General features: G+C 33.8%; 1 protein-coding gene across 1 annotated transcript; it reads right to left on the reverse strand.

Annotated features, from left to right (window-relative positions):
* Positions 1 to 7,376: 7,376 nt before the first annotated feature.
* Positions 7,377 to 11,425, reverse strand: LOC126686392 (probable LRR receptor-like serine/threonine-protein kinase At3g47570). Its single transcript, XM_056106111.1, has 3 exons — positions 8,678 to 11,425; positions 7,630 to 8,019; positions 7,377 to 7,533 (listed from the first exon to the last, which is right to left on the reverse strand). Exons 1-3 carry the CDS (start codon positions 11,358 to 11,360, stop codon positions 7,493 to 7,495), a joined length of 3,114 nt encoding a protein of 1,037 aa, XP_055962086.1. The 5' UTR covers positions 11,361 to 11,425; the 3' UTR covers positions 7,377 to 7,492.
* Positions 11,426 to 11,817: the final 392 nt, after the last annotated feature.

The raw sequence follows: 11,817 nt of genomic DNA on the forward strand, positions 1-11,817 counted from the left end.
GAGTCTGCCTTCTGAACCGGTGAGTAAGATCTGCAAAACAGGATAGAAGCTAACCGGACGGTGGTTGTCCGATTAACTCTCTGATGCTAAAGTCAGTTTAGAGCTTTGAGCAGCGTTTTGTCTATATGAATGTAATTGTGATTCTAGGCATACCTCGTGCTCCTTTTATAGTAGTCGAATATACCTAGTAGAGTCGTATTAGGCAGGTGAATCCTACTTTGCAGGGATTCGGCGATATCGTAGGGATTCTCCTGATTTGTCGTGATCTACCTTAATCTGATAAGAGTCCTATTTAGGAACGTCTTCCTAAATAGTCTTATCTTCCTAAAGTAGAGCTTATCCTTCCATATATAGTATTTGTGTCTGAATAGGACAATACTTCCATTCTTGGTCGATTGCCCGAATCCCGGACCTAACGCGCTTTGGGCGGATCATGTGGGATTCGGTCTTCAATGACATATCACCGAATTTTAAGGGATTCGGCGTATCTTCCATATCTTCGGATCTTCAGGGGGAGTCCGGTATCATCTGAGAGTGGATCTCCTGTGACTCGGCTCCATTATATTTACTGTAGAATTCGGTATCCATCAGTTATAAATAAGCCTCATCTCAGCAAATTACACCAATAAATAAGGGCTACCTCAATATCGTGTATGAATTTGAAAAAAAATTAAAAACTGATGTATCTTTATAACAAGTTTTAAAAAGCGTGATTAAATTAAAAAAACGTGTAAAGTTTGTGAATATTTATGACATTACCCCAATTGATAAATAATTATTAAAAATAGCATAACATTTTTAAGTAATTAATTTTTTTATTAAGCATTGAATATACTTTTATAAAAACTAAAACTAATATAATTAATTAAATTAGTTATCAAATTATTATTTATTAGGATAATTAAAAATTATTAATTTAAAATTACATATTATTTATAAAATTAATTTTGAAACTTAAGAAACCAATATCCCTGTATTGGGTTGATTATATTGTTTTTGTTAAAAAAAAAATTATCACAATCTTGAATTAATTGGTAAAAATTAGAAAAGATTATAAGTTGTCGCTCGATCGAAAGAATATAACTCATATGAAATCGCTATGTGGGCTTCTTCGCTGACTTTCCGAGGTATAATTTTGGTCACGACATTAGTGGCTTAGCTCTTCGCGCTTTCTGAAAGTTTTTTTTTAATAAAGAGAGTGTAAAGGAGTTGGTATGAAAGATTGGTTCGTTCTGAAAAACTCAGCTTTATTTGTGTTCTTCACCAGCATTCGTCGGATGTCTCAAAAAATTATAGAAAAGGGGTATGGTTGATAAAATCGCGGCTAATTCTTTTTCGCTTTAATATTTTTATATTTTTTTTTTCAAATTAGTCACATAAAAACCTCAAAATTTATTTCCATATATCATAACATATAATTAAATTTTATTTTCTTGTCTAGTGGCCATCCAAGTTTTTTTGGGTAATAATCACGTGTTCACTAATTTTAGGATTCTCGATCGCTAGACCTTCTGAATATTAATTTTATTCTATAAACTTTTTGATTTTAAATCAACAAAAATCCACCAGTTCATTTTTATCTAACATAGTCAGAGTCGGCTGACTTGGCATTTATAAACAAATAGATACTCCACGTTATCTGACATATCATAAAAAATCTAAATATCGAAAAAAAAATGGCGTTTGTTAAAATTATACCTCAGAAATAGAATATACGGTGAGAAGAAGGAATAGGGCAGCTGCTAATGTGCAGGATTTCAGAGTGATAATTTCAGAAAATATGAGCACTTTTATAGAAGTTTGGAAATCAAAAACGCCGCCACGAGTTAAGTTTTTTATTTGGTTAGCTTTATATAATAGAGTTCCTCCTATGGTTTTTTTGGCTCGTCCATCTATTATTTTCGTTGATAACTCGTTATGCATGCTATGCGGTTTAGTGAAAATATAAGACCACATTTTTATTCATTGCTCTTTTGCTAGAGACATTTGGTGTGATATGTCGCGGAAAGTGGATGTGGTATGGATTTTTCCTTCTGGTTTTGTTGATTTTATGGTACAATGGCAGAATATTGTTTCAAGAGATCCTTATTGGTAGTTATGGAGGATCGTTTGGTTTCTAATGGTGTGGAATATTTGAAAATGTCGTAGGGGAGAGTTTTTCAAAATACGACGCAGGATAAAGAGGATGTGATGTTTAACTGTTTTTCTAAGACAGTGTTTCTTTTCAAACTTTGTAATAGGAAGTTTTCTTATTTGGGTTTGGATTTCTTTCGAAATTCTTATTGTATTTTATTTTCAAGGTTGTGATTGCTTTTACCTTTCTCTTCGCCGTAGCTTGTAGTGTGCCATTTTTATACGAAAGTTTTGAATTAGTTTTGTCACTTCATACATATTATTCATAAAAAAATGGTTAAAAAATTCACTTACTTTACACGTTTTCTCATTTTAATCACGCAATTTAAATTTTCTCATTTTTATGCACGAACTACTATTTTTTCTCAAATTCATGCATAATGCTGAGATGTCACGTTTCCATTGGTGTAATTTGCTGAGGTGGAGGTCATTTTACACCAATGAATGAGTGCCACCTCAGCACCGTGTATGAATTTGAGAAAAAGTGGTAATTCATGCATGAAAATGAGAAAATTTAAACTGCGTGATTAAAATGAGAAAACGTGAAAAGTTCGTGATTTTTTTTGACACTAACTCTAAAAAAATAGAATATATTTATCCTTGAGGAGTTAGAAATAGAATAAAATGGTAATGGTTAGAATATCGGCACTTCCCTTGAAGCCACCAACCTATATTGCAGAGAAAAACTTCCACGCTCTTCAAGGCTTCTTCTACTAGATGGGTATACCGAGATCGAAGAGATCTAGTCACTCCCCGGAACACACGAAAGACAAATATGAACTATGGAACACTTATGTAAAATAATGGCGTTTATTAAAATTGACATGGAGTTTTTTTTATAAATAACAATTTTAAGGTTTGGGTTGGACAGCTACATTTGGGTTGAAGATTTTCTTATGACTTTTTAATCAATTAATTACATTGAAAACACATTTAGGAACATTTTTTTATTGATTTCTACTATTTAAATGAATTTTGTAAGTAGATACGTGCATTTTATGCATATTAATTTTGTTTACAAAGTCATTCTATATTGAGTATTGCTAAATATTATACTTGTAAATGTGGTGTTTTGTAGTAAGTTTATGCAAGAAAGTCATTAATCGAAAATCATAAAAAATTGCAAATAAACAAAGTATGTCAAATTGATCCTTGTTCATGAACTAATGTTTTTATCCATTTTTAAAACCTCAAATGATAAAGTGTTCTTCATATGAATTAAAGAATTCATCCTCAGACTTCCAAAATATCAAGAATTACATCATTTATAATTTTCTAACTCAACTTATAAAGTTTTGAAGATTGATAAATTGCGTCTCACATTTGCCTACTTGTAGATTTGGCCCTTCTCTATTAATTAGATATTTCAAAATACTTAGAGACCTCCAATAAATTTTATGCCTCATAATAAATAAACTAGACATCTTAAAATTTCAAATGAATTAAGAAACAAGTCATTTGGAGGTGCAAAGAGTTATGACTTTTAAAGTTGATGATTGCATAGAGTTTATCTAGTTGTCGACAGGATGAGTATCTTGGCATATTTGTCTTCTGGAAAATGGTTTTGCCGAGGAGTTGAACTCTTGCCGACGTCAGGATGATACGGCTCGACTTTCTGGAAGCCAAAAATTTCATCCAGATTGTGCGCAGCTCATCAGGGATCAGTCCTAATCTGATCCAGACTTTTTTACAACATAAAGAGTGGAGTCTTATACATCTAAAAGGTTGAGAACATCAAAGATCAAAGTCTAAATTAGATTAGGAGTATTTCTCTATATATTTTTTTTCATATAAAGTTTTCATGTTACGCATACATCTTAGTCCAGTTTTATTTTTCTATTATCCATCATCTCATTATTTAAATGCAGGCACATATTAACATGGTAAATCGTTTTAGCATGTCAAAACATTTCACATAATCCCTGATACCATATTTACGATCATAAGCATGTTACATCAACATTCGATCATACGATAACCAAAATACAAATATACAAAACGATCAGACATCAGACCACCATCATCAGTACTAATACTACTTCTAGTACTGCTGCGGACCTGCTAGAGTAAAATGATGGTACAACTCTGCGATTCCAAAAATACCTTCTGAGAATAAACAATTCGAAAGTGAATCTTCAAAATATGAGAACCCTCTCTTAAAAAGGTTCGCCTTTAAGGCATAACTAAATTTCCAGTTTAATGTTAGTGTTTATATTTTTAGGAAAAATACTAACTTACACCTTCTGTTTACTATTTGCAGAAGGACTTCTAGTGGGATCTGTCAGCCTACAACAAGGACATCATCAGACAGGTTTTCATGAGGCATGCGGCCATTCACTACAAAGACAACGTCCACAAGATGAAGAACAAGGACGCCATGCATATTTCTATAAGCGAGGAGATCTGGGCAGGCTTGAAGGCCTTCTGGTACACAAAAGATGTGAAGAAGAAGTCACAGACAGTCCGAGCTAAGAAAATGAGCAAGCCGGCGGGCCCCGGATCTAGCCCCATCCGCCATAAGGGGGGGATCCCGCTCCGCCATCAAGCATGTGAATATAATGGTTTATTTTTAAATTGTATAATTAAATTTGTAAACTAAGTTTTTGTTTTATTAATGTCAAACTTATGAAAATCTATCTTTTTTGGTAGGCTAAGGAGTTCGGCCGCAAGCCGCCAGTGACGGAGTCGTACAGTCGCCTTCACTCCACGAAGGTTGAAAAGAGGCCGATTGACAAGCGGCCTCAGGACATGGCTGTAAGTCAATAGATTAGTAATTATTTCATATGTTTTAGCTTGCTTAAGTGTTAAATTAGTGTTTGAATTGAATAAGTAATTCTTTCAAAACTGTTTGTTGGTTGGTTTGCGTATTGTAAATTGCTTGTAGGAATTCCCTGAAAAATGGGTGATGTTCATATTATAGAGGAAATGCTGCTGAAATTTTGTTAAAAATTAGGACTTTATTTAATATGTTATGCATTTTTAGTAGTTATAATGTGAAACTGATATGTTTTCAATCTTTTTGTAGGATGTGATCGCTCAGAGGCTTGCTTCGGCATCACAGGCGCCGCCCAGAGAGGACATCTCCTCGAGGACATCTCCTCGAGTACATCAGATGTGGACGAGACCCAAGTGTTTTTGGACATCGAGGGGGTCAACAAGAAGCATCGCGTGTACGAGCTAGGTTCGGCGTCCAGTAGGTATACATGCACGAGTAGCAAGGCTTGCGGTAGCTCCTCGCCGTCACAACAGCCGGACGAGGAGATCGAGCGCCGTGTTGAGGAGTGAATGGCCGCGATGGAGTGTTAGTTTGAGGAGCGGATGGCCGCGATAGAGCGTCAGCAGATGGCTAGACAGGACGAGCGGATGGTCGCGCTTATCCGTGCGGAGCTTGCGAAGATGATGCCGAACCTTCCTCCTGAGTATCGCCCGCAGCACCCCACACCCCCGCCAGACGATTATAACGATACGGCTTTGTAGTGTTTTTATGTTTTATTGTCGAACACTCTATATTTTTTTATCACTTTATACATTGAATTTTTATAAACTTTGATATTGTTTATATATATATATATATTCAGGGTTTCATTTCCTTTAAATAATTTTCGTAAATGATTTACAAAAAATGAATTTAACAGGTTTAAATCGACAGTGAAAAAGGGGAAAAACTGCAAAAAAAAACGGCAAAATTCTGTCGGGACAGCATGTTTTTGCGATGAATTGGTCTGTTTTGAGACGAATTTTTCATTCCGTCTAATTCTGCGGCACACACGAAATTCTGTCGCTATTCAGTTTAGTGACTGCTTCGTGAGCGACGAACGCTATCCGTCGGTAATCTGTCGCTAGTGCCTATTAGCGATGGATTATGAGTGATTGGAGATAGAATTTTCTGTCGCTAATTACATGTTTTCCAGCAGTGATTTTTTTCAGCAACCAACTCCTAAACTTTTTCAATTTAGATCAGATTATTTTATAATTGTATTTTTAAAACGCATATTGTACAAACTATATATGTTGGGAGATGAGGAATGTAAACAATAAATTAAATAGCTCTTTAATTATGCGATGAAATTATTTTAAATTTAATTTTTACAATGAAAACGAGAAATTATCTAAACTAAAATGGAAGAGTTTAAGGCTTAGTTGTTTGAAAAAATAAAAAATAAGTTAAGTAATCCGTGTCGTGAATTCACATGCCGTGTTGACTTTTTTTTCGAAAGCAAAAGAGCATATATTTATAAATAAAATGAAAAATGAAAGTAGAGCAGTGGAGGATCTATGTAGAGAAGTGTGGACATTACTAATTCACCGCCTACCAGTGTTCTAGAAATCGAATATGTAGCTGAACCGGTGAGGTTATCGGTTTCCGATTCAATTGATTGAATCGGTTTAATGATCGATTCAACCGCTTTAATAAATTTTAAAAAAATTAAAAATAAATATGGTTCACCAATTTTTTACCGATTCAATTTCCGGTTTACCGGTTTTATATTCAGTTTTTTATCGGTTTGATCCGGTCTAAACCGATTCCACTATAAAATCCGGTTTTTGACAATTTTAGATCGGACCATTAGCCGGTTTTCAGTTGGATCGGCCAGTCCGGTATTTAAAACAATGATGCCTACTATATGGAGTTTATTTGTTAAATAATACTTATTGAAGTTTATTTGTTAAATTCAACCCATAGATTGTAAAATATAGTAGCTAACCTATTGATCTGGTATATAATTTAATATTATTATTAATTCAAAAAAAATATAAACAAAAAATTAAATTATTTTTTTAATTTAAATTGTTTCAAATATTAAACTAGAAATGCAAAATTCATATTAAAAATGGGCATTGTGCGGTATATATTGCAAAATTTGAATTGAAAAGTAAAATTCATTCCAAATTAAAATGATAAATAATTGAAGTAAAAAATTCAAAGATATATTTATATATAGGATTCTCCTGATATTTTTATGTGTCTGTATTTATGTCTATATATATATATATATATATATATATATATATATATATATATATATATAATATTTATGTTTATTAATTTACTTAAGTTCTATTTAATAATTTACAGTTTAAATCTATTTTATTATTTTATTATAGTAGAGTAAAAAAATTATACAATTTTCTAATTTAAATTTATGGTATTTATATGGACCCGACCACACAAAATGTCTGGAACCGCCACTGAAGTCGAGGGTGTAGTTTCCTCATGTAATTTATCCAAATATCATGAGACGTCATAAACAATCGGTTCCCATTGATCTGGATCCTCAAAACGCTGAAATATCTCTCAACACAATACAAATCTACCACCACTCTCTTCTCCATTTGTCTAAGCATATGTTTCGCAATCTCATCGCTCGAGCATTTGATGTGAATTCGTCAATTGAGCACCTGATATAAGAAGTATGATAACAACGCCCAAACTATATTGATTGAATTTGAAAAATATGAGCTATAATATTTCAGAAAAAAATTAGTGTTGTTTACCTGGTATCATTTGACTTGTGCTTGCAACTTCTCCGATCTCCCAACGAGGCCGAGTACACAAAATATTTCTCCGGACAGAAGATAATTGAGCAACAGCGTCATCAATATATAATCGCTCTTGTGGTGATTCAGAAGAACAAGAGATTCCAATTTGAAATATTAAGATCAGGCACTCAATGAGTATATGATTCGCGTCTTCTCTGAGTCGCAAATTGGGATCTATAATTTGAATTACTTGTTCAGGCAAGGCTCTCTCGACAAAGTTATGGAGACTTAGTCCATCTTTAAATATGTCGTCAGTTGGTCTCTTTCCCGTGAACATTTCTAACAAGAGTATGCCAAAACTAAATACATCACCTGATGTTGAAGCATCGGTTCCTAAGCCATATTCTAAAACACAGACATGATAAATTATTAGATAAGTGTATTTCCATATAAAGTATATAGACTGTACGTGTATTAGATTCAATTTTTTTTATAAGATTGATGAAAATACAGATAAATTTTACAAATTCTATTTATGGTTTTATAAAGATATGTAAGTTTCTAAGGCTCATAAGATTGTGTCATTGAATCTTATACTAATAGCATTATTTAAAAAGTTAAATTTATAATATGGGCAATTGCTACTGTACTTCCTATGAAGATCTATATTGGTCAACTCTAAATTTTGTCACATATTTTAAACTGTCACTGAAATCTCAATAAGTGTCTTTTTAATACCTAATCTCTAATTTTCATTTAAAACAAAGTACATCAATATTTTTAGACGAAATTAAACTATGATGAGAATTGTGTTGAAGCATATTTTTCAAAAATTGCTGTCATATTGTAGAGGCAATATACAGAAAGCCATTTTAGAATATGACATCATGAGACAGCTTATAAATTAATGCTTCAACTCAGAGAAATTATCATGTCGGTTTGATTTAGTCGGAAAATATTTGATCCTAATTTGTTCAACAAACAGGAAGAAGAAAACATGATCATAAACTTGAAAGAAAAAATTAAAAAGGGTTACAAAATAAAACTAATTAAGATTAATTACCTGGAGGACAATAACCAATAGTTCCTATTGCTCTAAGAGAGCTGCTTTGACCAGTAGAATATTGTGATATCTGTTGGGAAAGAAACTTGACCAGCCCAAAATCCCCTACATGTGCAGTCATTTCCTTATCGAGAAGAATGTTACTTGGTTTTAGATCACAGTGAACAATCGGTAGTGTTCCTGAATGACAGTGGAGATACTCTAGTGCAGAAGCTACATCTATCGCAATATTCAATCTTTGATCAATGCTTAAACTCCTTGGATGAGTCGGATGCAACCAATCGTGTAAATTTCCGTTATCCATGAACTCGTAAACCAAAGCTTTAAAATCATTGCCGCGATAATCAACACCAAAACAAGCAGTGAGCACTTTGACGAGATTCCGATGTCTGACATTTCTTAACACTTCACATTCTGCTAGAAAACATTTGGATGCTCCTCGACGCATAAGATTAAGCACTTTAACTGCAATTATAAGTCCGTCTTGCTCAAGAACTCCTTTATACACCGACCCAAATCCACCTGAACCAATTAAATTCTCCGAAGAAAATTCATTGGTCGCTTTAAGGAGATTTTGATAAGTCAACCTTAACATCTCATTCTCAAAAGGGCTTAATATTATAGAAATTTCTTTTCTTTTTCTCGACAACCAAACAAGTAAACACGCGGCAAGTAGTAACGATGCACCTATAGATGATCCTGAAACTATAATTACTATTCTTCTTTTCTCTTTTACGCTTCTCGGTTCTTCAGATTTGCAAGGCGAAAGGCCTAGATCACTAATCCCACCACATAATTTCTTGTTTCCTTGTAGATTTATTACAGTTCCATTTTTAAAGATTCCTTCTGTCGGAACTATACCTTCAAAATCATTATATGACAGATTCAACCACTGTAGTAAAGTAAAACCCTCCAAAAATTGTGGAATCTGTCCTGACAAATTGTTGTAAGAAATATCTAAAACCGTAAGGCCTCTCAATGAACTTAAAGAAGAAGGAATCGACCCGTGAAAAAAGTTATTACTCAATGAAAGTGTTACTAGACTAATACAACTTCCAAGACCAGTAGGAATCTCACCGGATAATAAATTATTTTCTAGAAATATCATTCCTAATTGTTTTAAGTTGCTTACTTCATCTGCAAGCGACCCATTCAAACGATTCAAAGATAAAAATAGACCCTGTGTTAAAGAAGAAATTTCAAATATTTGTCGAGGTATATGACCGGTAAGATTGTTGTGATCAAGAGCCAACTCTAACAAATTTTTGCAATTTCCAATAGTTGATGGGATCATACCTTGGAGTTTATTGTTTTGTAAATAAATGCTAATCAAGTTCGTCAAGTTTCCAATACTGGGAGGAATGTTTCCGATGAAATTATTAATGTCCAGAGCAAGACTTCTTAAATTCTTTAGCTTTCCGATGGTGGACGGAATTTCGCCGGAGAGTAAATTATCTGATGCGGTGAAAACTTCTAAGTTAACAAGAGAGTCAATCTCGTTCGGAATCTTTCCGCGAATTTGATTTCTTTGAAAGTTGAAGTTCTCCAGCTTCTTTGAGAAGTTGGCTATATATTCCGGGAGCTCTCCGCCGAAGTTGTTCTCATATATGAACAGCTTCGTTAAGGCGGTGGCGTTGGTCAGGTGGAATAGAAATGACAAATCGCCCGCTTCACCGCTTCCCAAATGGTTATGACTCAACCCTAGAACTTCAAGTTTATTCAGCTTTTCAAGAGAAGGGACATTTCCAGTAAGACTATTTGAGTCTAGCTGAAGGAGTTCTAGATTTGAAGCGTTCGAAATGGACGTCGGAATCGAACCGATGAATTGATTGGAAGCAACCGAAAGAAATTTGATCGTCGGAACAGAGTCGACTAAGCTCATCGGAAGAAATCCATGGAAATCATTCGCCCCTAAATCTATTTTCTGAATCAACGAGATATTGAAAATGGAAGAAGGGATTAAACCAGAGAGTTGATTAAGAGCAAGCCCTAAATTTCTTAAGTTCATCAAATTTCCGAAAGATTCAGGTATAACTCCATGAAATTTGTTTTGAGAAGCAATGAACTGCTCGAGAAACGACAGATTTGCAAGAGATGGAGAAAGAGTTCCTGTGAGATTGTTGGTTCCTAAACTGAGTACTCTAAGCTTCGTCAAATAGGTGAGCTCTAATGGGATTTCTCCTTCAAGCTTGTTTCTATGTAAAAAAAGAGATTCAAGATTAGAACAAGAAGACAAGTTTGGAGGAATTTTACCGGTGAACAAGTTTCTGGTAAGATACAATTCTTGCAGTCTACGCAAATGGCCGATTTGAGGAGGGATCTCAGAGCGGAAGCCATTGTTGTCGAGATTTAATTCTCGAAGAAAGCTTAAATTGCCGATATACGGTGATATAGAACCTGAAAGTGTTAGGTTTCTTAGGTCTAAAACTGTCACTCTCTGGTGTTTGCTGCCGCATGTAACACCGTACCACTGGCAAAAATGAGAAGAGCTGTTCCATGAATTCATGATACCGAGAGGGTCGTCCGTTATTTTAGCCTTGAATTGTAGTAAAGCTTGTCTGTCTGTCTCGTTACTAAGCTTGGGAATAATGGCTAAGGCTCCGCTGAAAAATGGCAAGAGATGAATAATTGTAAGAAGGTATGATGATGATGAGAAATTACGAGTTTCATGTTCATGTCCCATTTTTGAAGTTTGATAAAAATAAATGCTAAAAGTTTGGAGGAGAGAATTATTTGAGATGGTTTAGAAAGCAGTTATAGCTTATTATCTGATACTCCAATTCAACGTGGAGGAATCAATATTTATAAGATGCAACTGTCATTAACAATCAATATTTATAGTATGTCTAATCTCCATTTCATAGTCGTAGTTTTTATTGTACATAAACTTTGAAATTAAAGGTTCTTTCGTCACTCCTTATGACCTTTTATAAAATTTTGATTCATAAAAAAAAGGTGGGCATAAACTTAACTCTAAGTGCATGTAACGGCTCATTAATGATTACAATTTGTATAATATCATTAATATGAGTGTTTATCACATCAATTCAATGGTTATCCCATATTATATTTACAACAAGTCAATTGTGATTTTTTTAATTATTACTTACCTTTTTAATCATTAAAAATTGAATATGGAT

Source organism: Mercurialis annua, linkage group LG6 (genome assembly GCF_937616625.2).
Source record: "Mercurialis annua linkage group LG6, ddMerAnnu1.2, whole genome shotgun sequence".
Classification (NCBI taxonomy): domain Eukaryota; kingdom Viridiplantae; phylum Streptophyta; class Magnoliopsida; order Malpighiales; family Euphorbiaceae; genus Mercurialis; species Mercurialis annua.